Source organism: Pipistrellus kuhlii, unplaced genomic scaffold, assembly GCF_014108245.1.
Source record: "Pipistrellus kuhlii isolate mPipKuh1 unplaced genomic scaffold, mPipKuh1.p scaffold_m20_p_1, whole genome shotgun sequence".
NCBI lineage: Eukaryota > Metazoa > Chordata > Mammalia > Chiroptera > Vespertilionidae > Pipistrellus > Pipistrellus kuhlii.
In genome coordinates this window covers 148,234,106-148,257,413 of record NW_023425404.1, presented here as the reverse complement: position 1 = coordinate 148,257,413, position 23,308 = coordinate 148,234,106, and the positions used below count along the sequence as shown (strand labels likewise).

The 23,308-nt window shown below is 36.0% G+C and overlaps 1 protein-coding gene across 13 annotated transcripts in view; it reads right to left on the bottom strand.

Moving 5' to 3' along the window:
- WDFY3 (WD repeat and FYVE domain containing 3) overlaps positions 1–23,308 on the bottom strand; it is a 242,839-nt gene that overhangs the window by 135,916 nt on the left and 83,615 nt on the right. For 12 of the 13 annotated variants that reach the window (XM_045571098.1, XM_045571089.1, XM_045571051.1 and 9 more), the window contains 5 exons: positions 19,671–19,780; positions 16,143–16,304; positions 11,738–11,930; positions 10,455–10,641; positions 7,453–7,619 (listed from right to left, as the gene is read on the bottom strand). In XM_045571098.1, the coding sequence (XP_045427054.1) occupies positions 7,453–7,619; positions 10,455–10,641; positions 11,738–11,930; positions 16,143–16,304; positions 19,671–19,780 (819 nt within the window). Of the gene's footprint in view, positions 1–7,452; positions 7,620–10,454; positions 10,642–11,737; positions 11,931–16,142; positions 16,305–19,670; positions 19,781–23,308 lie in introns of those variants that run through there. The other variant, XM_036411677.2, reaches the window with a different exon arrangement.

The following is a 23,308-nucleotide window of genomic DNA, read 5'->3' as shown; positions in this document are numbered from 1 at the left end:
ATGCAATACGAATAAAGGTCTAAATAAGGAAATTCAAGAGTTCATTCCATACTCAGACACTAAATATTATTTTTTAGATTCAAAGCCAACAGTTATGAAACATTTTAAAGAATGGATCTGAAGTGGTGAGATGAAAGAATGAAAAGGTAAAAAGACACCTATGGTCACCCAGGAGAGTGATCTTCAGAGCTTCAACTAAGGTTGTGGCAGTAAGCTGGCAAAGAAGGAAATCATGCTTAGAAAGTATAAGGTGGAAAATACAGTAGGTCCTAGGTTTATATTGGAGATTTGTTTCTACAGCGTGACGTAATGCTATTTTCTTTTTATTTTTTTTAAATATATTTTTATTGATTACAGAGAGTAAGGGAAAGGAAGAGAGAGATAGAAACATCAATGATAAAAGAATCATTGATCAGCTGCCTCCTGCACACTTCACACTGGGGATATGCCTGCAACCAAGGTATATGCCCTTGATCGGAATCGAACCTGGGACCTTTCAGTCCGCAGGCTGACGCCCTATCCACTGAGCCAAACAGGTTTCGGCGCTATTTTCACCTTAAGTCAAAATCAACCTATATAAGCATCTACATCACTCACAGGAGCACATACACAGCAATAATGAATTGAAACAGTAAAAAAAATTTTTAAAAGAAAGATAACAATTCCAGACCTTTACTTGTGGTAAATAAATAATAAAAGACATAAAGCACATACATATGTACATACATAGAAATGATGGAACTTTTTTTTTTTAAATAAATAAATGGGAGATGGCAACGTAACCATGAAACAATGTATGTCGAGTCCGACATAACCTAAGGACTGTCTGTAATGAGGAAATTATACCTGTGAACGACCAGCAAAAAGGAGGCTGGCTAAACAATGTGAATAGTTACATTGCAGCAAGCCAGCTGAACATCAGCATTGGCCACGAGCGCACCATCCCAGAGCTCTTCACAGTAAGCCCATAACAGAGACTGCAAAGCACTTCAGTTACTAGCTTGAACCAAAATATGTTTTTCTTATGAAGAGATATATTCTTTATTTTTAAAATATTAAAAACACTCACTCTGATTAGGGAACAAATTTGAAAGCTATGAAGATGCATGAATTATGAAACAAAGTCAGAATTGTGTTTCTGGAATAATTAAAATGAAAAATCACCATGGAGTTGTTATTAATCAGCAGGAATATTGCTTAAAGGAAAGGACTGTTCAATTTTAAAAAATTTGTTTCTTTAGAAAAATATCTCTGCTGCTGAAGATGCAAAGTTTTATAAAAGCTCCTGCTGTACAATATAGAAATATAAGTCCTTTCCAAGCCTTAACATATCAAAACAGATACATTTACCAGCTTCATTAATAACTTAAGTTTACTTTTTCTTTGACATTTTTTATTTCTATACTATTTACTTACATCTAAAAGCAGCACTAAAAATAAGACAGGTAAAATATATCTATATATAGAGCAACGTAAGGCAAATACATTCATGTAGCCTCTTTTAAATGTAACTATTGATAAATAGGATTTCTTGGTAGCAGGAATTTTCTTTTCATAGATCATGAAAAGAAACTAGTGAAATCAGAGAAAATATTTCCCAAAGTACCCGGAACAAATAACTGGCAAAAAGTAAGGTATCAAGTATATCAGAATAGGCACAGCCCCAATTTATAAATACTAGATTTACCAGTTAATAATGTGGATTTTTTCAATAGATGAAGTTGCACCGTATGTTGATATATATGCGATTTAATATGTATGCTGTTTTGTTGTATTGACAACAAAATTCATGTGTCAAATTTTCTGAAGCCAACTGCCCCCCCCACCCCCCCGTTGGGCTGGTTGCTCCCAACTGCCCATCACCAAGCTGGTCGTCCCCAACTGCCAACCCCCCGCCAGCCTGGTCGCCACACATAGCCTGCTGTTCAGTTGTCCGTCTGGTTGTTTTGGTTGTGATGGCCCCTGGCTTTTTATATATTAGGATACATAACTCAATAGTTAAATTTATATAAAAGTCCTAAGGACCCAGAGTAGCCAAAATAATTTTGAAAAGGAAGAACAAAATTGGACAACTTAAGTGACTTTATTTCAAGACTTACTTTCAAGATACAGTAATCAAGATTGTGAGTATTGGCTTAAGACACATTAACCAATGGAGCAGAAAAAAGAAAGGGTCCCATATGGTCATATATGGTCTTCTCAACAAAGAGACCTGGCACACCTGATATTCATACTGTTTAAAAAAAATCCTACTCCCTATAATATATAAAAATTAACTTAAAATGATTCACAAACCTTAATGTAAGCATTAAAATATGAAACTCCTAGAAGAAATCAGAGGAAATTTTAGTAAACTGGGCTTAAGATTTCTTAATATAAGGCAAAACCCATAAAATATAGGGTGTCCCCCCAAAATGATACACATCCATTTTTGATAGCTTAATTGATGTTTCTTTTCAAATTTACCCCACTGGAATTAATAATTATTCAAAGTGTGCATACATATTTTGCGACACTCTATATCTTAATGATAAATTTAACTTCATAAAAATTTAAATTTCTCTTCTTCAGAAAGTGCTAAGAAAAAAAAAGGCAAGGCAAGACTAGAAAAACATATTTAAAATACATATTTTATAAAGGACTTATTCAAAATAAAGGTCAAATGCTCAAAATTATGTAGAAAATGTGAAGCAAAAAACCACAATTACAATAGAAACTACTACATACTAATAGAAAGTCTAAAATTAACAAAAAACTAGCACCATCATGTGTTGCTGAGATGTAAAGCACACTTTCAAACATGGCTGATGTAAATGAAAATTGGGAAAGCCACATTAGAAGACACTTTGGCAGCTCCTCATACAGTTAAATATACATTTACATTATGACCCAGCAACTCTACTGCTTGGTATTTGTCCCAAACAAGTGAAAATGTACATCTACACAAAAACTTATTTTATATGAATGTTCATAGTAGCTTTATTCTGTTTAGCATAGCTTTACTCATGATAGTTGAAATAAATGCTTGAACAACTTAAGTGATTATTTCAAGACTTACTTCAAAGATACAGTAAGCAAGATTGTGTAGTATTGGCTTAAGACACATTAACCAATGGAGCATAAAAAAAAAGGGTCCCCTATGGTCATATATGGTAGGATATCCAAACAATGAAGGGGTCCCCTGTGGCCATATCTTGGTAAGATAGCCCAACAATGAAATACTATCTAGTATTAAAATGGAACAAACTTCAGGTATCCTATAAAATAAAACCCTAATATGCAAATCGACCAAATGGTGGAATGACCGGTCACTATGATGCACACTGACCAGCAGGGGTTGGATGCTCAATGCAGGAGCTGCCCCTAGTGGTCAGTGCACTCAGACAAGGGGAGTGCCACTCAGACAGAAGCCGTGGCAGGCGGGTGGTAAGGAGCAAGGGGTCCGAGACTGTGAGAGCCCCTGACTATGAGAGGGGTGTCTGACTGCCGACTTAGGCCTGATCCCCCTAAGCCAGTAAGCTGACATCCCCCAGGGAGTTCCAGACTGCGAGAGGGCATGTGTATAAATGTGTGTGTAATCTATATATATACTACCTCAACACTGCTGACAAAAAAAATTCAATATTCCCTTTATGTGGAATAAATTTATATACACCAGTCTATATATACAATAACACTGCAAAGTAGGCTATGAGAAATAGGTAATTTTGAATTATAAATGAAACTCAAAATTACCTAACTTGATCTATTTATTTTACAGAAGTTTACATTATTTATTTCTGATATTTAGAAAGGTTAGGTCATTAATGGACACCTGACTTATGACTCTTAGGTCAAAATCCTTCCTAGTTAACCTTGCATTTATAAACATGTGTCACTGAATTCTCATGATAATCCCAGGAGGTGCTGGGTTATATATTTATTATCTCTGTTATGGATGAGACAACACCAGGCAGACAAATGAGGAAGGTTAATTTTGCTACATTAATCCTCTCATTACAAAATTATACTATTGTAACTAGCAATTATACCAGTGTCATGATCATACTGATTAACCAAATAAAAGAACAAAAGTCTAAATCAGAAAGTATATTGCTGAGCTATTTTTAAATTAACTAAGAGAAAGAGTTAAATGTAGAGTACTCAAGCTAGAATTGATAAATTAGAAGTATTTTGAGATCCCTAGCTTTTAAATATTGAATAAAATGAAGCTTCAAACTGCTCAGAAAATATGCCTGGATTTCTACTTATTGCACAGACTTATTTATTTTTACTGATTTTTAGAAATTGAGGAACATCAATGATGAGAGAGTTTTATCCATTGGCGGCCTCCTGCACGCCCCCTACTGGGGATCAAGCCCAAAACCTGGGCATGTGCCCTGAAGGTGACATTTTGGTTCATGGATGGATGCTCAATCACTGAGTGATACAGGCCAGGCTGCACAGACTAATTTAAAAAGTTCTATATATCTACACACTGAGGGTACATATCACAGTAAGTCTGACAACTCAGTAATCTAAGTCGTCTTTTCAGTATAATTTTCTACAAGAAATCACATTTAGGATTTTCTAATAAATTCACTTATGCTCATTGACTTAAAAACTTGTAACTGACTACTATGTCACATAATCCCAATAAAAGAGTAATATGCAAATTAACCATCACTCAGCTGCACCCACAGGTCACATACACCAGCCAATCAGGAGCGAGTATGTAAATTAACCCAACCAAGATGACTTCGACCACGGAGCGAGCAGGAGGCTTGGGTTTCCCCAGCAATGGAGGAAGCCAAGCTTTCTGCACACCCAGACCAGCCCAGGCCTCCACACAAGGCTACCAAGTTTCAATTATAGAAGATAAATAAATCCCAACAAAAATGGCTACTGCCATGGAGGGAGCAATATGCTTGGCTCTGCTCAAGGCTACAGTTTCAATTGTAGAAGGTAAATAAATTCCAACAGAAATGGTGGCAGCCACTGAGCTGGAAGAGTAGGAAGCTAGGGTTGCCCCAGGTGATGGAAGAAGCCAAGCTTCTGCAGCACTGGCCATCTTAGGCCTTCATTCCAGGCTACAAAGTTTCAATTGTAGAAGGTAAATAAACCTCAGATACCAGGGCCTCCTCTTGGGTTGCCAGGGGGCGTGGCTGGCCTGCAAACCACCACAGGCCCCGTGTCCAGGCTGCCCCATGTCCCAAGGGAACCCCTACCCTGATCTGGGACACCCTTCAGGCAAACCAGCTGGCCCCCAGCCGTGCACCAGGCCTCTATCCTATCTAATAAAAAAATAATATGCAGACTGACTATCACGTCAACACACAAGATGGCTGCCCCCATGTGGTCAAAGATCCTGCCCCCATGTGGACACAAGATGGCCACCACAAGATGGCTAGCAGGGGAGGGCAGTTGTGGGTGATCAGGCTGGCAGAGGAGGGAAATTGGGGGTGACCAGGCCTGCAGAGGGCAGTTGGGGGGTACCCAGGCCTTCAGGGGAGAGCAGTTAGGAGTGACCAGGCCTGCAAGGGAGGCAATTGGGGGCGATCAATCATGCAGGGGAGGGCAGTTGGGGGCAATAAACCATGCAGGGGAGGGCAATTAGGGATGACCAGGCCGGCAAAGGAGGGAAGTTGGGGGCAAACAGGCTGACAGGGGAGCAGTTAGGCATCAATCAGGCTGGCAGAGGAGTGGTTAGGGGGTGATCAGGCTGGCAGGTAGAAGAGGTTAGGGGGAATCAGAAAGGCAGGCAGGTGAGCAGTTGGGAGTCAGCAGTCCTGAATTGTGAGAGGGATGAACGACTGCCCGTTTAGGCCCAATCCTACCAGGACTGGATCTAACTGGGCAGTTGGACATTTCTCAAGGGGTCCCAGATTGGAGAGGGTGCAGGCTGGGCTGAGGTACACACACACTCCCATACATGAATTTCGTGTACCAGGCCTTTAGTATATAGATAATGTCCTATGAAATTCAAATAAACAGACATGCTGCTATTTTTTGGCTAATTAAATCCTACATACAAATATAATCATATTGCATATTTACCAAGTGAAAATCATGTGAAAGAAATCATTAGAGGCCCCCAGGTTCACATTACTTCAGAATATTCAGAATGGTTATTATGTATTTAAAGTAAGTAAGTAAAAGCACTCTTTTATTTCTTCAGTTGATATTTAATTACAGTTGATATTGAATGTTATTTTATATTAGTTTCAGGTATATAGCATAGTGGTTTGACATTTATATAATTTATGAAGTGATCCCTGATACATAGTTATCACAGTACTAGAGGCCCAGTGCACAACATTCATGCATCGGGGGTGGGGAGGGAGGGTCACCTCAGCTGGGCCTGTGCCGGCTGCGCCCGGGACCCTTTGGGGGATGTCTGCCTGCCAGCTTAGGCCCAATCGTCCCTCCCTCCTTACTTCCTGCCTGCTCGCTGCTCCTTATTGCTCAACTCGCTGCTCCTTATTGCTAGACTCGCTGCTCCTTAGCGCTGCCTCAAAGGCAGGAGCTCCCGCCACTGCCACTGCGCTTGCCAGCCAGGAGCCCGGCTTCTGACTGAGCAGCACTCACCCTGTGGGAGTGCACTGGCCTCCCGGGGCAGCTCCTGTGTTGAGCATCTGCCCCTGATAATCAGTGCGCATCACAGCAACCAGTTGTTCTGCCATTTAGTGTATTTGCATATAAGCCTTTTATTATATAGGATTATTGACTATCTTCCCTGAGGAATATGTGACTATTTTCTGACTACTAATTTCTATTCTTAATCCCTTCAAGTTTCTCACCCAATCCCCCATCATCCCTCCCATCTGCCAACTATCAGTTTGTTCTCTGTATCTATGAGTCTGTTTCTGTTCTATTCACTATTTTGATCTTTTGGATTCCAACTAAGTGAAAATCACATAGTATTTAAAACTAGCTAGTATTCTTATGTAACTCAATGTTATTAACTATATGATAAATTTTCTTAGTAAAAGAACACTAAATGAGGAGACAAAGTCAAAATATCTGAACTACAAAATTTATTTTCTGTCACAGAAGAAATAATGTAACTTCTCTGTACTTAGGTTTGCTTAGTTTTAAATATATATACATAGAGAAAAGCACAGAGATTGGAGAGTGTAAGGCATGGTGCAGGCATAAAAAAGGGAAATGTGTTAAAAGTGCCAACATCAAAAGAGGCATGTTTGGGTTATTAAACTGTTTGTATGCTAAAATGAAATATTAAAATATAAATTTCAGTTTTTATTTTATTACATTTCAGTAATATTGTTTTCAGTATTTAATCTGTAAAGACTGTCACTCAAGAAATTACATCAAAAAAAGCACAAACTTTAATAAAAAAGAGATTACCTTTATATAAGTAACAAATAAAGAGCAATCAAAGTCAGATTCCTTCATTCTTTCTCGATTTCTGACTGAACATGGAAGATGAGGGGTGGGAGACAAGAAACTCACCTTTGCCTGCAGGCTGAGGCACTGCAAATCCAGGCAATAAGAAGGGTGCCCCTGTGGTAATACCAGCTGGTTTCAGTTCACTGACACCGTAGGTTGTTAGGGACGTTATCAGATTAACCAGATCTTTCAAGGCATCTTTGGATTCTGCCTCTTTTGCTTGTTCCAATCTAGGAAGAGTAGGATTTAGCAAATATTTTTTTTGTTATATTCTCAAATTTAATACAGAAATATTCAATATTTATATGCCGTAAATAAATGTATCAAGTGCTCCAAAAGGTATCTTCTTGCATTTTTTTCCATATTAAAACACATTTTTTAGAATCTACAAATTTTAAGACATTATGGTGTATTTGGAAAAATACCCCAACAGTTTGAAGACCTGATTGGTATCAGTGCTGATTTTGCCACTAGCAGTCGTGCTATTTTAAGTAAATCATTGATCTTTGATAGAAAGTGTCTATAAAATAATTAGATTAAATATCTCTTAATTTCCCTTAAGATCTAAGATAATAAAGTTTCACTGTTTACAAGCAAAACCCTTATTAACTATTTCTTTCCTAAGATATTTTCTCTGCTAACAATTTTAAAAAATGAATTTCTTAGGGAGCATTCTAACACTTCATCTGTATTTCATTAATTCAGGTATCCTATTAGAGGGCATTTAAATAAAGTTCTGAGAGGCTAACGATTTTTTTAAAAAAATCTTAATTACTTTAGAGCAGTGTTTTTCAACCTTTTTTGGGCAAAGGCACACTTGTTTCATGAAAAAAATCACGAGGCACACCACCATTAGAAAATGTTAAAAAATTTAACTCTGTGCCTATATTGACTATATATAAAGTAATTCTCTTGAATAGGAATCAAATAAACTCAAAGAAAGTATTTTATAATTACTTTATTATGAAATATTAAGTAAACAGGATAGTGAAAAATTATAAAATTCTTGTCTTGTCTGCACCTACGGCACACCAGGCAACATCTGTGCCGCGGAACAGCAGTTGAAAAACGCTGCTTTAGAGGAACATTAGAGTCATTGTAGAATCATCATCTGATTGTGGCTTTACTGAGAACACAAAATGGGGTGCAAAATATAGTTTTTAAAGAATAAGATTTATCGGGGAACCTGCCAATAGAACTAATTACTCAGATTAAAATAAACTTGGAGGATGCACAAAATTAGGAAAAAAAAGAAAAGAAAAAGTATGCTTAGCCTAACACTTGAAGACATGTTAATATTCTGATATTTTTTTTAAACTTGTCTTTTTTAATGTGGAAGTTTTGTTTTAATCGTTATTTTCATACTATATGTAGAATTTTATAACCTGTTTTCCCCCTCACATTTTCTAGTGTTATCCAGGTTTCTCTATGTTAGTATAAACTCTCCATACATATGATTTTAATGGTTATGGAGAACCAACCACTGATTTGGGGAGAGGGAAGTGGGACAGCTAGTGAAACACAGAGTAAAGAAGCACTAACATACAGAAAATGGCATCTAAACTTAAGATTATATCTTTAGGATACAATCTTAAGAGACATTACTGTGTCAAAATAGTGGTTATTTTGAGGCTTTTGATAATATCTGGTCAACCTGTGTTCTCAAAGGTTTGTAGCAATTAATAAACTCTTAGTAATATGAAATAGTTATTTCATCAATTTTCAGATGTCCTCATTTATAAATTATGATATATATGCAAAATTATATTGGGGTTTGCCTAGTATTAAGTAATAGTATTTTGTAAATAAAATGTTTAAAAAATAGTGCTCGTTTACAATACATCAAATGCCTTAAAAATAAAGATGACCCAGGGCACAACTAATGAGGCATGAATATCTTTTTCCTAGAATATTTGTAATCAGTCACTTTCCATGTATGCATGGAACATCTGATATGGAAAAGGGGGTAGTTAAACATTTTAGGTTAACTACTTTGTTTTATATATACATTTGTAAGGTCTCACTCAATCTAAATATTCTTGTTATTAACTACATTAATAACAACCCTGAATTACTAAATAAGAAAAACTAAAAATATAATTAAGCAGCCGGGACCGGTTTGGCTCAGTGGATAGAGCATCGGCCTGCAGACTGAAAGGTCCCGGGTTCGATTCCGGGCAAAGGCATGTACCTTGGTTGAGGGCACATCCCCAGTAGGGGGTGTGCAAGAGGCAGCTGATCGATGATTCTCTCTCATCGATGTTTCTAACTCTCTATCCCTCTCTCTTCCTCTCTGTAAAAAATCAATAAAATATATTAATATATATATATATATTTAAGAAAGAAGAGTTTACACTTCAGGAATATTTTGATTAATTCATCTAAGTTTTACTTCTTTAGATACTAAAGATTTATTCTTCACATCTAACCACTGATTCTCCCATGTTTACAATCTCCAATTTACCAATTTAATTCCAAGTTCACTTTATGTATGCTATTTGCAGAAGAGGAATAAAAACAAGTGATTAAAACCAAGAGTAGATAAAGAATATATTAAATAAGTGTCTGATTCCTTTTTCCCTAACCATCTATATATACTATATATATATATATATATATATATATATATATATATATATATATATAAAAGCAACCATCTGACTGGTAGCTATGACAAGCACTGACAACCAGGGGGCAGATGCTTAATGCAGGAGCAGAAGCCACAGGCATCAAAACTTGGAACAGACTGATGAATCCCAGAGGGAAGGCGGGAGGGTGGAAAGTGGGAAGAGATTAACCAAGGATTTTATATGCATACTAGAGGCCTGGTGCACAGATTTGTGCACTGGTGGGGTCCCTTGGCCTGACCTGTGGGGATCAGGCCAAAAGTGGCTCTCCAACATCCCCTGAGTGTCCCAGACCAAAGAGGGTACAGGCCAGGCCAAAAAACCCCCACCACCAGTGCATAAATCCGTGCACTGGGCATCTAGTCAACTCTATTGTTTCTTTTGATGAAAAAGACTGAGTAGACATTTAAAATATATTCTTGAAATGTGAGGTTTTACCTAAGCAAGAGGTCACAAAGGAAAATATATCCTTGCCATATCCGAAAATCATCCAAAAGAGTTTGGGAAACATCACTGGAATCTTTGAGGAAACAAGAAAGCCCAGCAAACATTTCAACAATTTCAAGGGGAGATAGGTCATCTGATTGCTGCATATTCTGAACACACGTAGATAAACATTCTTTTTCTGTAAGAATAAATAAATAATAAATATGCATTATTTATGGCAACTGCTTAAGAAAACTTTGTTTCTGAGTAAGTATTTAATGAAACATTAAATTTAAATTATCTATAAAATACTGTAAGATAAACGTTATACTTTCTAAAAGTAAATGTAAGACTCAAATTCATTGGGAAAATTCTGCCTCTATTGAGCAAACAAAGAGTAATAAAGGAAGTGTTGAAAAGTAGTTGACATTTAATATAGTTTTTAAATCATTGTTTGGATGTTTTATTATCAAACAAAATGAGTGCCTACTGCCAAATTATATTTTTGATCTTTGATATTAATACAGTAAAAAGATGAAAAAAGTAACAAACTGTTTTTAAGTTTAAGAATACAAATCTAATAATTACTTTAAAGCTCAAATTAGAGTAAATCTAGACCAATGAGATACAGAACTACTAAAGGAAACATAATTTTAAAAATTATGTTTGTAATATACTGTATATTACTAATTTAAAACAGTTATACTCCAACATTTCATCTCTTATCTTTAATGAAATTTATTTGTCTAAAGAAACCCAGTTTCACATAACAAAAGCTAAAAAGATTTAACATGTGAACACAAAACTTGTATTAAAATTGAATAATTACATAAAAATAAAATTGTCTTAACTCTTATACATATCCATCATTTGTAAGAAATTTCTTAAATTTGAAATGCTTCACAACAGAAAAATAAATATTTTTTTTTCTCTTGGCAACTTTCACTTTTAATCATTGGTTGACTGATTTAGAGAGAGAAGAGGGAAAGAGAGTTGGGGGGGGAGGAGGAGAGAGAAAGACAGAATGAGAAACATAGACCTGTTCATCCTATTTATTTATGCATTCATTGGTTGATTCCTGAACATGCCCTGACTGGGGATTAAACCTACAACCATGGCATACCCAGAGGATGCTCCAATCAACTGAGCTACCTGGCCAGGGGCTGGCAAATGAAGTTTTTAATTTAAAGAATCATCTTTGGAAAATTGAGCGATTAAAATAAATCTGTCATCATATGAGGAAGAGAAAAGTGAAAGAAATGTAGAGCACCTAGAATGAATAAAGAGTTATTCACCATGGATATACTTCACTACATTGACACTAAGACCGTGACGGGATATGGTCATAAGGACTTCTCCAGCACTCTTCCTCCAAGGCAGGTTATAAGGCGGGCACCAAGAGGTTATTGCACTGAATAAAAGCTGGAGATCATCTTTCTGAGCCAGCTCCTCCGCCGGGGAAACAAAACTGCAGAGTTTCACTAAGATCTAGACAAAACAAAACAAATGTGTGTATAAATGAAAGGTTGGGGAAGGGAGGACTCAGAAAAGGACCAGGTCTGACCATTAAAGATTCTGAAAGTTCAGGGTTAGTATGAGCAATACCATTAAAGCCACAATGATGAGCTCTCTAACTTAGACAGCATTAACAAAAAAACAACTATAATTTAGAAGGGTGTTACAGTAAAGACAGTTACCCAGCCCTACTTTTATCAACTTATTAAAAATGTTCTATGTTTACTATTTTCTTTCATCATATATTTTTGTATACCTTGCCCTAAGTGGCATAAACCAACAATAACATTCAAAGTCAATGTTTCAGTTTTCTAGTTTAGTTCTTAAATTCTTAGTTTGTCATAGGTGAAATGCAATTTTCTTCTCTAAAAAGAACAGTTTTAGAGAGTTGAGAAAGTAAAAACAGTAAAACAAAAAGTATTTTCAAATTGTTCTAATTTCTAGTATACAGGTAGAAGGGGATATTACAATAATAAAATCATCTGAATTCATAAGTAACTTTTAATTATGTCTAGTAGCCAAAAATCTTCTTAAGCCTATCTTTCAAGGAAGATTCAAAAAACTTCTTAAACTCTGGAATGAGTATTTTTTAATTATGAATTACAAAATACATAGTACTCTGGTATTCACAGCATTAAAAGCCTGTTACTTGGGGGAATTTAGCTATGGTTTCCACTCTCAAAGAATTTTGTTCTTCTAATCTAAATTCAGTCGCAGGAACAGTTATCTTTCCTTCTCTGTGGTACATTTTCTCATCTAAATATTTTTTAAAATATATGTTAATAAGTATAATTTATGAAATAATTTCATTCAACTGAAAGTGCTTCATGAAATCTGAGTATTTCATTATCTGTACAGCCTAGGGAATATAATCACTAATACTGTGATATCTATATAGAGTGCCAGGTGGGTACTGAAAATATTGGAGATAGGAGACACTCTGCAAAGTATATGACTGTCTAACCACTATGCTGTATACTTGAAACTAAAACAAAATAGTATGAAAGTAAACTGTAATTGAGAGTTTGCAAAGAAATATTTGAAATGTAATGGTTTGTCTGAGAAAGGTAGGTCTTGCTTTTCCTATTCTCTTCAATGCAAAAATCTAATTAAATACAAGAGCTTTCTAAATCATAGATGCCAAATATCAAGAAGATAAAAAAGGATTAGGAATTCAGACAAAAACAAAATATAAAACCAGTAATATAGGCACCTCACTCACAAAATAATGCCTGGAGATACTGTAGAATATTTAATGCCCATTAATATGTGTAATATGTATATATTTTCCCATATGTATCAAATAAAACATAAAGCTAAAATGGGGGGGGGGGAAAGATAGTTAATTGCAACAAAGACATATGCTCAGAAGAGTGTATTATTGATTTTACTTTTCTTGGGTTCTCACATTACCCTGTCTGAGAGGGATGAACATAATTTCTCTAATTTGCTAAAAATGAAATGCTTATTTCTAGATCAATTCTGTATTCTCAAAAATAAAATGGATTTAATTTCTTAAAGTTATTGACTCTTAAGATAATAGGTTCTTAATCTATAAAGGCAAAAGTATTCTTACAAATATCTAATACAATCCTTTCTCTTGACAAACAAGAAAACTGAAGGCCTATGTCTCCTCCCTCTTTGTCCAGCACTACAATTTCTATTTGTGGGGACTCTGTCACAAAGTCCAGCCACTTGTGGCAGAGCAATAATTGGCTCCATCAATGAAAATGAAAAAAAAACAAAACAAATCAAACAAAAACCCACCACAAAAACCAAGTGCCTACATGGAGCAATACCAACTGCTAAGGGCCCAGGAAACCATCTGTCACATAATATAAACATAGGAATTTAATCTATCAAAAACACTATGTGTTCTGAAAACATGTGGTAAGTTAGTTATTCTAGTCAAAATGATGACAACAATGTCCAGCCTGGGAAGAGAAACTAAAAAAGGAAGTGGCCTGATGCACTGAAGAAGCAAGGGGTGGGGGAGGGAGAGGAGTTGGGAGAGCCTGGTCACACCAGCCCATCCTGCTGAGAATCACAGCTGGGATACCATCTTTCTGTAAGTGAGGAGTTTCATTTAACTGCTCCCTTCAGGCCTTCACATTCTATGATTCCAATATGCCAAAATGAATCTTACATTTAGTTTAAAGCACCCACTGTTTTCAGGTGTAGAAAAATTTTAAGTTTTAGAAATTTTTGCTATACTTATTTTCTATTAAAAATATACAATTCTGGGGGTAGGAGTCAAACAGGGAAAAGGAAGACATATGTAAAACGTTAGACAATACACACATACACACATCCACACACACAATTCTGCCCTAGCTGGTTTGGCTCAGCAGTTAGAGTGTTGGCCTGTGGACCAAAGGGTCCTGAATTCAATTCCCTCATGGTCAAGGGTATGTATCGATATTTCGGTTGCAGACTCCTCCCCAAGCCTGGGGTCCTGGTCAGGGCTCATGCAGGAGGCAACCAAGTTTCTTTTCTATCTTTCCATCTCTCCTCCATTCTCCCTAAAAAAATCCCCTCAGGTGAGGATTCAAAAAGAGGGAAAAAACACACAATTCTGATTCCATTTATTGCCTTAAGCATTAATTCCCTCTTTAGAAGGGCTTTATTGAAACAGGGCAACTAATCTAATCAACACTGTCTAAAAATAGCTTTAATTCCCATCAGGGTTACTCATTCATTTACTCCCACTGCTTTTCTCATCCATTCTAATCCAGGAGTCACATTAACCTGCGTTCTAATCCTATTCTGCCATTTGCTCTCATTGCCATTTTGGGGGAAAACAACAATTCTGAAGTCATGAGCTATCTTGCAAATTATGAGGTAAGGGTTATTTAAGTTCATCACTAGCACAAAAGTATCTAATAAATCAAGTGCCCAGTAAATATTTGCTGAATTAGTATTTTATTATCCTGTCTTTTTCTTTTTAAAACTGCCTTAGGCTCCCACTCCCATCCTTTCATGGCTAGCAGCTCAACAGAGTACAGTCATTTCTGCAGTAAACACCCCAGTTACATGGGGTGTGATTGTCATCTGGACTTACTCTGCCTTACCTACTGCAGATGCACTATTCCACTTCCTGGTGGTGACAACAGCACAATCACAGATACTTTCATTTCATATCTACTCTCTCCTAAGGGAGAACTGTAGATTTGTGTTTTATTTCATTTAATTTTCACAAAAACCCTTTAGGTAGGTATCATTATCTTCATTTTACAGGTGAAAAATCTATATCTTAGGTGATATAATTTCAGAGAACTGACTACAAGCAGGAGTGCGGATTTTATTGAGGTGAAAACACATAACATACAATTTACCAACTTAATCATTTTAAAGTATAGAGTATAGTGGTGTTTAAGTATACTGTTACACAACACATCTTTAGAACACTGTTATCTTGCAAAACTGCAACTCTATACCAATTGAAAACAATCTGTTTCCTCACCATAACCCCTGCCAATCATTTTATTTTCTGAGTTTGACTCACTTTAGATTCATATAAGTGGAATTATTTGTCTTTTTGTGTGAAAATGTTTTTTAATACTATATTAGGTCCCCTGGGCACATTGTACTTGAAATGTTTGTAGTTTGCTTGCTTTGAAAATTTTCTCCCAAGAAAGGCTATCAAAATGATGGCAATATTTCCAGGCTAGGTAGCAAAGGTCTACTTAAAACTTTCTTAACCACTAATGCTATTAAAGGAATGGTGGCCATGGTGGGAAAGACGGAATTTGCAGGCAAGGAGCAGAGGAGACAGCAGCAGCCACTAAAATAAACATCTTTTATAATTTAAATATTTAATATTTAGGTATACAGGGACTTCCTGTACATAGACAGCAACAACAACAACAAAAATCTCTTGACATTATAAGAAATATTATACCAAATTTAATGATTACCAACAAAAGTTTTCCTTGCTTGGTTCATTGCACAGATGTTATTGGTAGATCAAAGCTAACCTTAATTGTTGACTCTGTCCAAAAAACAAACTTGTTAATGCCTCACATATTTCTCAAAAGAAATGTGCAGATCCAACAAATGTGATGGTTACATGAGATAAAATAATAAACAACATGAAATACTACAGAAAACGGAACAGGGAACACATTAATTGAAGGAATGCACCTGTCTCACTTTAAACAGCCAGGCCAGCAGCCCCGTCCGTACCTGTACAAAAACTTTCTGGAGTAGTCCACGACGTTCTGCTAGAGGTAGCTCGTTCTGTGCACCTCCAACTGCCTCAGGCACATGTGGAAGGTCAAAGAACAGATATAAACATTTAACCAGGGTGGAAGGCACTGACATCGTTGTCATGCAGTCCACGGTTTTCTGGAAAACAAATCAAACAAGAAATGAATAGGTAAATAAGCAAAAAAGACATCACTGCAATTGGTACAGCTAAGTAAGGTTACAAATTTTAAGCTAGAAGCTAGATCATTAAATCCAAATGCTCAAGCAGAAAACGATATATAAAAATAAGTTTTTAAATAGCTGAAAAAATTAAAAATGAATGTGTGCTGACAAATACTTATCTCTTGAGATGTGTTTATTTGTTATTATTAAAGTATCAAGTAAGTTTGCTCTTTATTAAGGGGTAGTATGTTTCAAATAATATAAGCTCTGGTATTTAGAAAAAGGAAATTAACTATGAATCTGGCAACCTAATTTTGCTGGACCTCACTTTCCTCTCCTATAAAATGATTAAAATGGTACATACTTCTTAGGATTAATAGGATTATGTAAGATAACAAATGCATAGACATCTTAAGTACTAAATTATATATTAGTAGTTGCTTTACTATCACTGTAATGTTATTGTTATTGTAGATTCTGGGGGCTGGAAGAACATTTGAAGAATATAGCCATCACACAAAATACAATCTCTGTATTCTTTTCAAGGATTTCTAGGGAAAGAAATTCCAGGCTTTCTCACAGTAAACATTTCAGTATTTTAAAGAAGTATGCTATAATAATTACCAAAAATTTTCCATGGTGCAGTTTTGAATAAAAAGGTTAGCCATGCTGGAGGTGAGCATTTACTGAAGGCCTAGGGTATGTCAGGCACTGTGCTAGGGGATGGGCATGTGCCCCTCACCTTCAGAAGACCCCGGTCTACCAGCAGAAGTAGGCTCATCAGTAACTGATTTATCTCCTAAGTGCCACAGTGGGAGGACATACTGGCTAATATACAATAAAAGGGAAGCATCAACACTGCCAGGAATGGAATAAAAAGTGTAGGAATTAAAATCTGAGGGGAAAGATCACTTGGAAGATACAAAGAAGATTAGGTCACACAGTACAATATGTTTCAGGAACCTGAATCCAAAACTGCTGACTCTTCAAAAGCCACAATAATAATGTCTAATTTTTAATAAGTGTTTATTAAACTGTTATTAACAGGCACAGGCTGAGTACTTTAAACTATTATCTCACCTACTCCTCACAATATCCGGATGAGGAAGATTCCATTACTGCCTGATGCCTACCTTACAAGGGAAGGAATCACTTACACACCCTGCCTCAGCTTAAGTGGTCCACACTGTACCAGTATATGTTAAATGACTTATGCACAGTCTCCCATTCCAGTTTGATTTTTATTTTGTAGGCACTGGAGACTCAATGAAGTGTTACAAATAATGAAGTAATAGAACCAGATTTCAGAGATTAAGTGGGTGGAAATGTAGAGCATAAGTAAGATTACAGAGCAGGAAGGCCAGGTAAATTATTAGGAAACAGATACAGAAAACCCTATGAGATGGGACTGAACTAATGCAGCAGCAAGATGGAGGAGAGAGGGAGCCTAAAGAATCTTCATTGCAAGATCCGGCATATTTACAGACCCAGTACCATTTCCTACCTCTAATATTCAAAACCTCCCTCCTTTCCTACCTAAACTTATACTTCAGATGTCTCGTATCTCCATACATCTAACGTTCAGTTTAAATACTTTTTTGTGTCTGAAACTGTCATTAACTTCTCATCTTTCCTCCTATCCTCACTTATAAGATGTATAAGGCTCATAATTCTATTTTCATAGCACTGCATACATCCACCACTGCATTAGCTTCGTCCACTTCATTTGTCACCTACATATTGATTCAGAATCATGTTTTAGTCATCTCTGCATTTCATTGTTGCCAACAGAAAATGGCACACAAACAAAAAAGTCTAAAACACAACACAAATGTTTTTAAAATGTCTTTTCCCAACTGGACTATTGGTAGCTTTCTCTTTCTGTTAAGCAGAAATATATCTTTCATTTTCATGTTATAAAAGGCAGATTAAAAGTACAAGATGGTATCCAAACTGGTAATTGGCAACTTCTGTAATTTTAGAAAAGTGATCAGATTTCTCTCCTGATTCTTTTCTCATATTTTTAAGACAATTTATCAATTTTTGCATGTTTCAGTTAATCACACTATGTGCTAGGTATTAGGTAGGACATAGTTTCTGTCACAACTGAGAAAGAAAAATACAGCATCAATAGAAAATATGAATAAAACAGAAATATGGCAAATAAAATCATTATTTTACCTTTTATCCTAAACCAAATCAAGTTTCAGTACAGTAATGTAGAGGCATTTATAACTACCATCAACAGCCAATAAAATTGGTATTTTGATAGTCATCTGGTGTGGTCTCAGACACCTGAGTCCACTTTAGGGCTATCTGAAAGTTACTTAGGGGGAATAAACTTCTCCACTGAAGGGTTTCTTGGGAAGCGAGGCTTCTCTGCTTAGAAGTACCAGGTAAACCAGGACAAGTTAGTCTGATCCCTTTTCTGATTGAAACACACACACACACACACACACACACACACACACACACACACACACAAAGGAAACAATCCATTCCAAAAGGGAAAATGTCCAAATGCTACTTACTCTGATCTACTGACTAGTTTCAGGGTATGATTACTAAGAACTAGCATCATTTGTGTTATTAAGTAATGTGAGGTGTTTAAAAGCCCAATGTAATGTAGACAAGAGTCATTCTCAGAGTTGGTACTGACTTTGACAGGTACTGACTCTGGACTGTAGAAAGTTGAATAAATTTACTTCATCCTCAAAATATCACAGGCCTAAAATCAGGTACAAATGAGCAGACATATCACGACAGATGCTGATACAGTTGACTTAGAGGGGAAAAACCAATCTCCAAAATAAATCAAGCGATAAGGGAATATATATATTTTCAGCAATGGTAGTTATTTTCATATTTTCCTTAAAAATTTGAAAAATTTAAAAGTATTTTCCAGGTCACTAATTAGCTAAGTGCCCTTAGCTGAACCTTAAATGATTCACCTAAGCCAGAGTTTCCCTAATGTGGGTAAAAGAATTCCTGAGCTGGGCTGATGAAGTCAGAGCTCCTGGGCTAGTCACCTCCAGCCACAGTGGTCCTTCCTGCCCAGGGTGCTGTGGAAACCGTATGACACTCTGTGTGTGTTGACGTGACAAAGATGAAAACCACTATTCCAAGTTAGGCATTTCCTCATGTGTAAAATGCATAAAACATAAACCTCCTCATCTGGATGTTGTCAGAAGCATGAAATAATGTATCATAAGAACTAGAAGAATATCATCATTATCATAAAAGCTTATTCAGATATGACAATAAGTTTAATTTTACAAATCCCGAGAGGATAAAAAAAAAAAAAAGAGGTTGACGTATCAAACATGAAAACAAAGAACTCACCTGACCAGAGGATGCTAACAAGTTAATTGTTGTCAGAAGCATCCAGCCTCTACTGGCTTCTTCACTCTGATTGATTTCTAGGAACTGGACGATAGCCCGACTTGCAGCCTCTATAAAAGCAAAGGAAAAGGCAAGTTATAAGGTGGAGGGGAGGAGGAGAATCTCATATAAAGAGGTTCTTCCTTAAAACCTGCAAAGAAATGATCACTTACTAAGCACGCACTTTGTACCAGCATTATTACATGCTCTATGTAAACACATTAAAGAGGAATGTTTTCATGGCACACATAGTATGTCATCCTTTGGAAATGTAAAAGTCAGCCTACCTATTTTAGGGGAAGGTATGTCACAAGTCAGAATGAGCCGCCGTGGAAGAGGTAAAGGGTGAATTAAGCCTGCCTGGAAAACAAGTATAGGTATCCTCTACTTTTCAAAGTTCACACTGGGCTGCTTCACTTTTACCAAAGACCTGCATTAGTCTCTATTTTTGCTAACTACAACAAATCAGAAAATGATTTTTACTTTTACAAAAAAAGGTGAAAAGTGAAAATTCAGCACTTGTATTGCAGTGAGCTGTTCTAGAGGCAGTGCACCAGGCACAGTGAGAGTGACCCTGCTAACTCTTTCCCTGAGAATGACATCCCAGCATCCAACCCACAGCTTTGATCTATGTGAGCATCTGCACTTTATCTTGATTTATTTTGGGCATCCATTAGCAAGATGTGTCTATGGTAATGGAGAAGCCTAAGAGAGCTCGTAAGTTTAGCATAAAATTGGACACAATTAAGCATTTCGATCATGAGGGAGAAAATACATTATAAGTGTGTTGAACTTCATGCAGCCAATATTCATACTATTTAACATGCGCAAAGAATCTTGGAAGCTAGAATCTTAGTTGTGCAAGTAGCAAAGTGGTCTCTTTTAGGGAACATCCAGTAATGAATAAAATTGAAATTCTGCTGCTTGAGGGGATTGTTGGGAATATAAAGCATGGTGTATATTTATCATTATCATTCCTGCTTTAACGATATGTTAGTGTTATTTTAGGTTTTATGTGTGATTTGATATGATCTGAAAGGTTATTTTTGAAATCTGGGAATGACCAATATTTTTCCATATAAATTAAAGGTAAGTATTTCTTCAAATTATGCCATTTCAGCTTACAAAAGGTTTCATAGGCAAGTTCTGCTTTTGGATAACAGGGAAACCTGCGTAGGTTTGTCTAAAGTAGGGGTGTCGAACTCAATCAGAGAAGGGGCCAAAATCTAAAATCCAGCCTAAATCTCGGGCCGAATGGTTTACTGAACAGTCATAAACTGTCATTGTGATGGAAACGCAGCGGAGTGCAGTGATGACAGCGCGGTGCGGGCCACATTGCAAGGCCTGGCGGGACGGATTTGGCCCGCGGGCCTTGTGTTTGACACACATGGTCTAAAGAGTGGGGGCCAGTGGGAATGAAACCTAGCAATTAGGAACAGAAATAAAAGTGTTAGCTAGAGGAAAGAGCGTAACATGTACTGATCAAGACAAAGAAATGTAATAATACTGGGTTAACATTCTAGAAGAGCATATTTTGAGAATTAGATTAGAAGAAAGTCAACAGTAGTGATAGGAAACTGATGCCTTTTTACAGCTAAGGGCTGTTATTTGACTCTTTAGGCAAGAGGGAGCAAATAGTTTCTGGAACAAGTGAGGTACTAAAAGGATTATTCTAAAACTATTAACTTTAGTAGTAATGTATATGACAAACTGGGAAGGCAGAGACCTCTGGGGGGAACAGATTAGGAAGTTGCCTTCATAATACACATAAGTGATGACTTGAGCAGCTGAAAAAAGGAAAGAGAAACGGGGAGAGTCATTCACAAAACTGTGATGTTGCAAGAATCTTTGAAAGTTAATTTAGCTGATTTTTTTTTTTTTGAGATAAGAAGAAATGGATAAATCCTTAACCATATACTTAATTTCATCAGCAGAGAGTTCATCAATTTTCATATGGATAAACAAGATGAACGTTAACTACTTGTAGATTGAACTCATTTAATTGTTACAAGAACTATATGAGCTACTTTCTATTATAATACCCCTTATGACAGAAATTAAGAAATGGAGAAGTTAAGTAACTTGCCTAAAGTCACATTGCTAGCCAGTGACAGAACTTACATTCAAGTCCAGACTGTGGGAGACAAAAGATAGTGATTTAAAAATAATAATAATTGGAAAAGAGGAAAGCCAAAAGATGACTGGGTTATTATTATTTAATATATCAAAAGTGTTAAAGTTATTATTTTCACATGTTCACTGATTTACAACCTCTCACCCGTTCTAAAGACTAGACAGAAGGTGAGAAATCTCCTTGCCTACCTTGTTCACTGTGAGTCCTCAGTGCTAAGCACGTGACTGCCCAAAATGGGGCTTCAATCATTATCTGTCAAATGGATGGATAAACCAACCCAGGTTGATTAAAGAAGGACACACTGAGTTCAACCGGTGATGAAAATTAGGAGGTATGGACTTACTAGGAGTAAGAGAAATTCCTACAAGTTTTGAAAAGGGGAGTCATAGAGAGAAAGCAATGTTTAAGGCTGATTAAATTGTGAAGGTTCATTAGAGAGGGAGAAAATAAAACAGTACCACCGAAAAACCTTTATTAACAATCATGGTTTGAGATGATTGGTAAAAGGTGACCTGCAAATTTTTCCTGCAAGCTTACAATGGACCCCGCCAATTGTTGTTTCTCTTTGATGTTTCTATCCCTCTCCTTCTAAAATAAATTAAAAAATTAAAAACAAACAAATACAAAACATCAAAAATGTACTCTTGGCTTAAAAAAATTCTATTTGATTAATCGCATTTATAGGAATGTATACTTTCTTCTATTTGGGTTGACAATGAACATAAAGGTATTCTTTAAAATAAGAAAAGACAAATAATAAAATAAAAATCCCCACAATGTTCTATTTGTTATTAACCATTACAACAGTTCAATAGATTGCTGAACTGATTAAATAAGGTAATACCTGTGGGGGAAAAACCTTGAAAAGGATCAAAACAGTATAATTATTAATAATATCCCTTTAACAACTTTACCAACTGAAGCACCCTTTTTGATAAAGTGAAGAAGACCTATGTTACATCAGGAATATTGTAAAATTGTATTTTTTGGCTTTGAATTATATGCTTATACAAAGAAGTCTATATGTAACAAAAGTACTTGAAAACATTTTATTTTCACCTGCTCTTTTAAGTACTGCCATTCAAAACACCTTTAAAACATTTGAAATAAAAACACTCCTACTAAAAAAAAAATTGCATTGGAATCTTTTAATTTCACTTATATGTAACAAAAACAAATTTAAATGATGGTTTAATCAAGGTTGTAAGAGTTAATGAAAAAAAACATTATCTCATATTGCAAGGTGCCAATCATTTGATTCAAGCTTTAGCTTTCACACTGCATTCCAATACATATCGTTAAATTCAAAAAGACAGAAATCAAGTTAGTAGAATTCATTATTAGATTAAATAATGAATAGAATGATAGACAATTGTAAAACAAATTTAAGTTCCTAGTCTATATTGAGAGAATATAAGTGAATTCAATTAGCATTCAGAACAATCAGAACAAAACTTGTTAATAA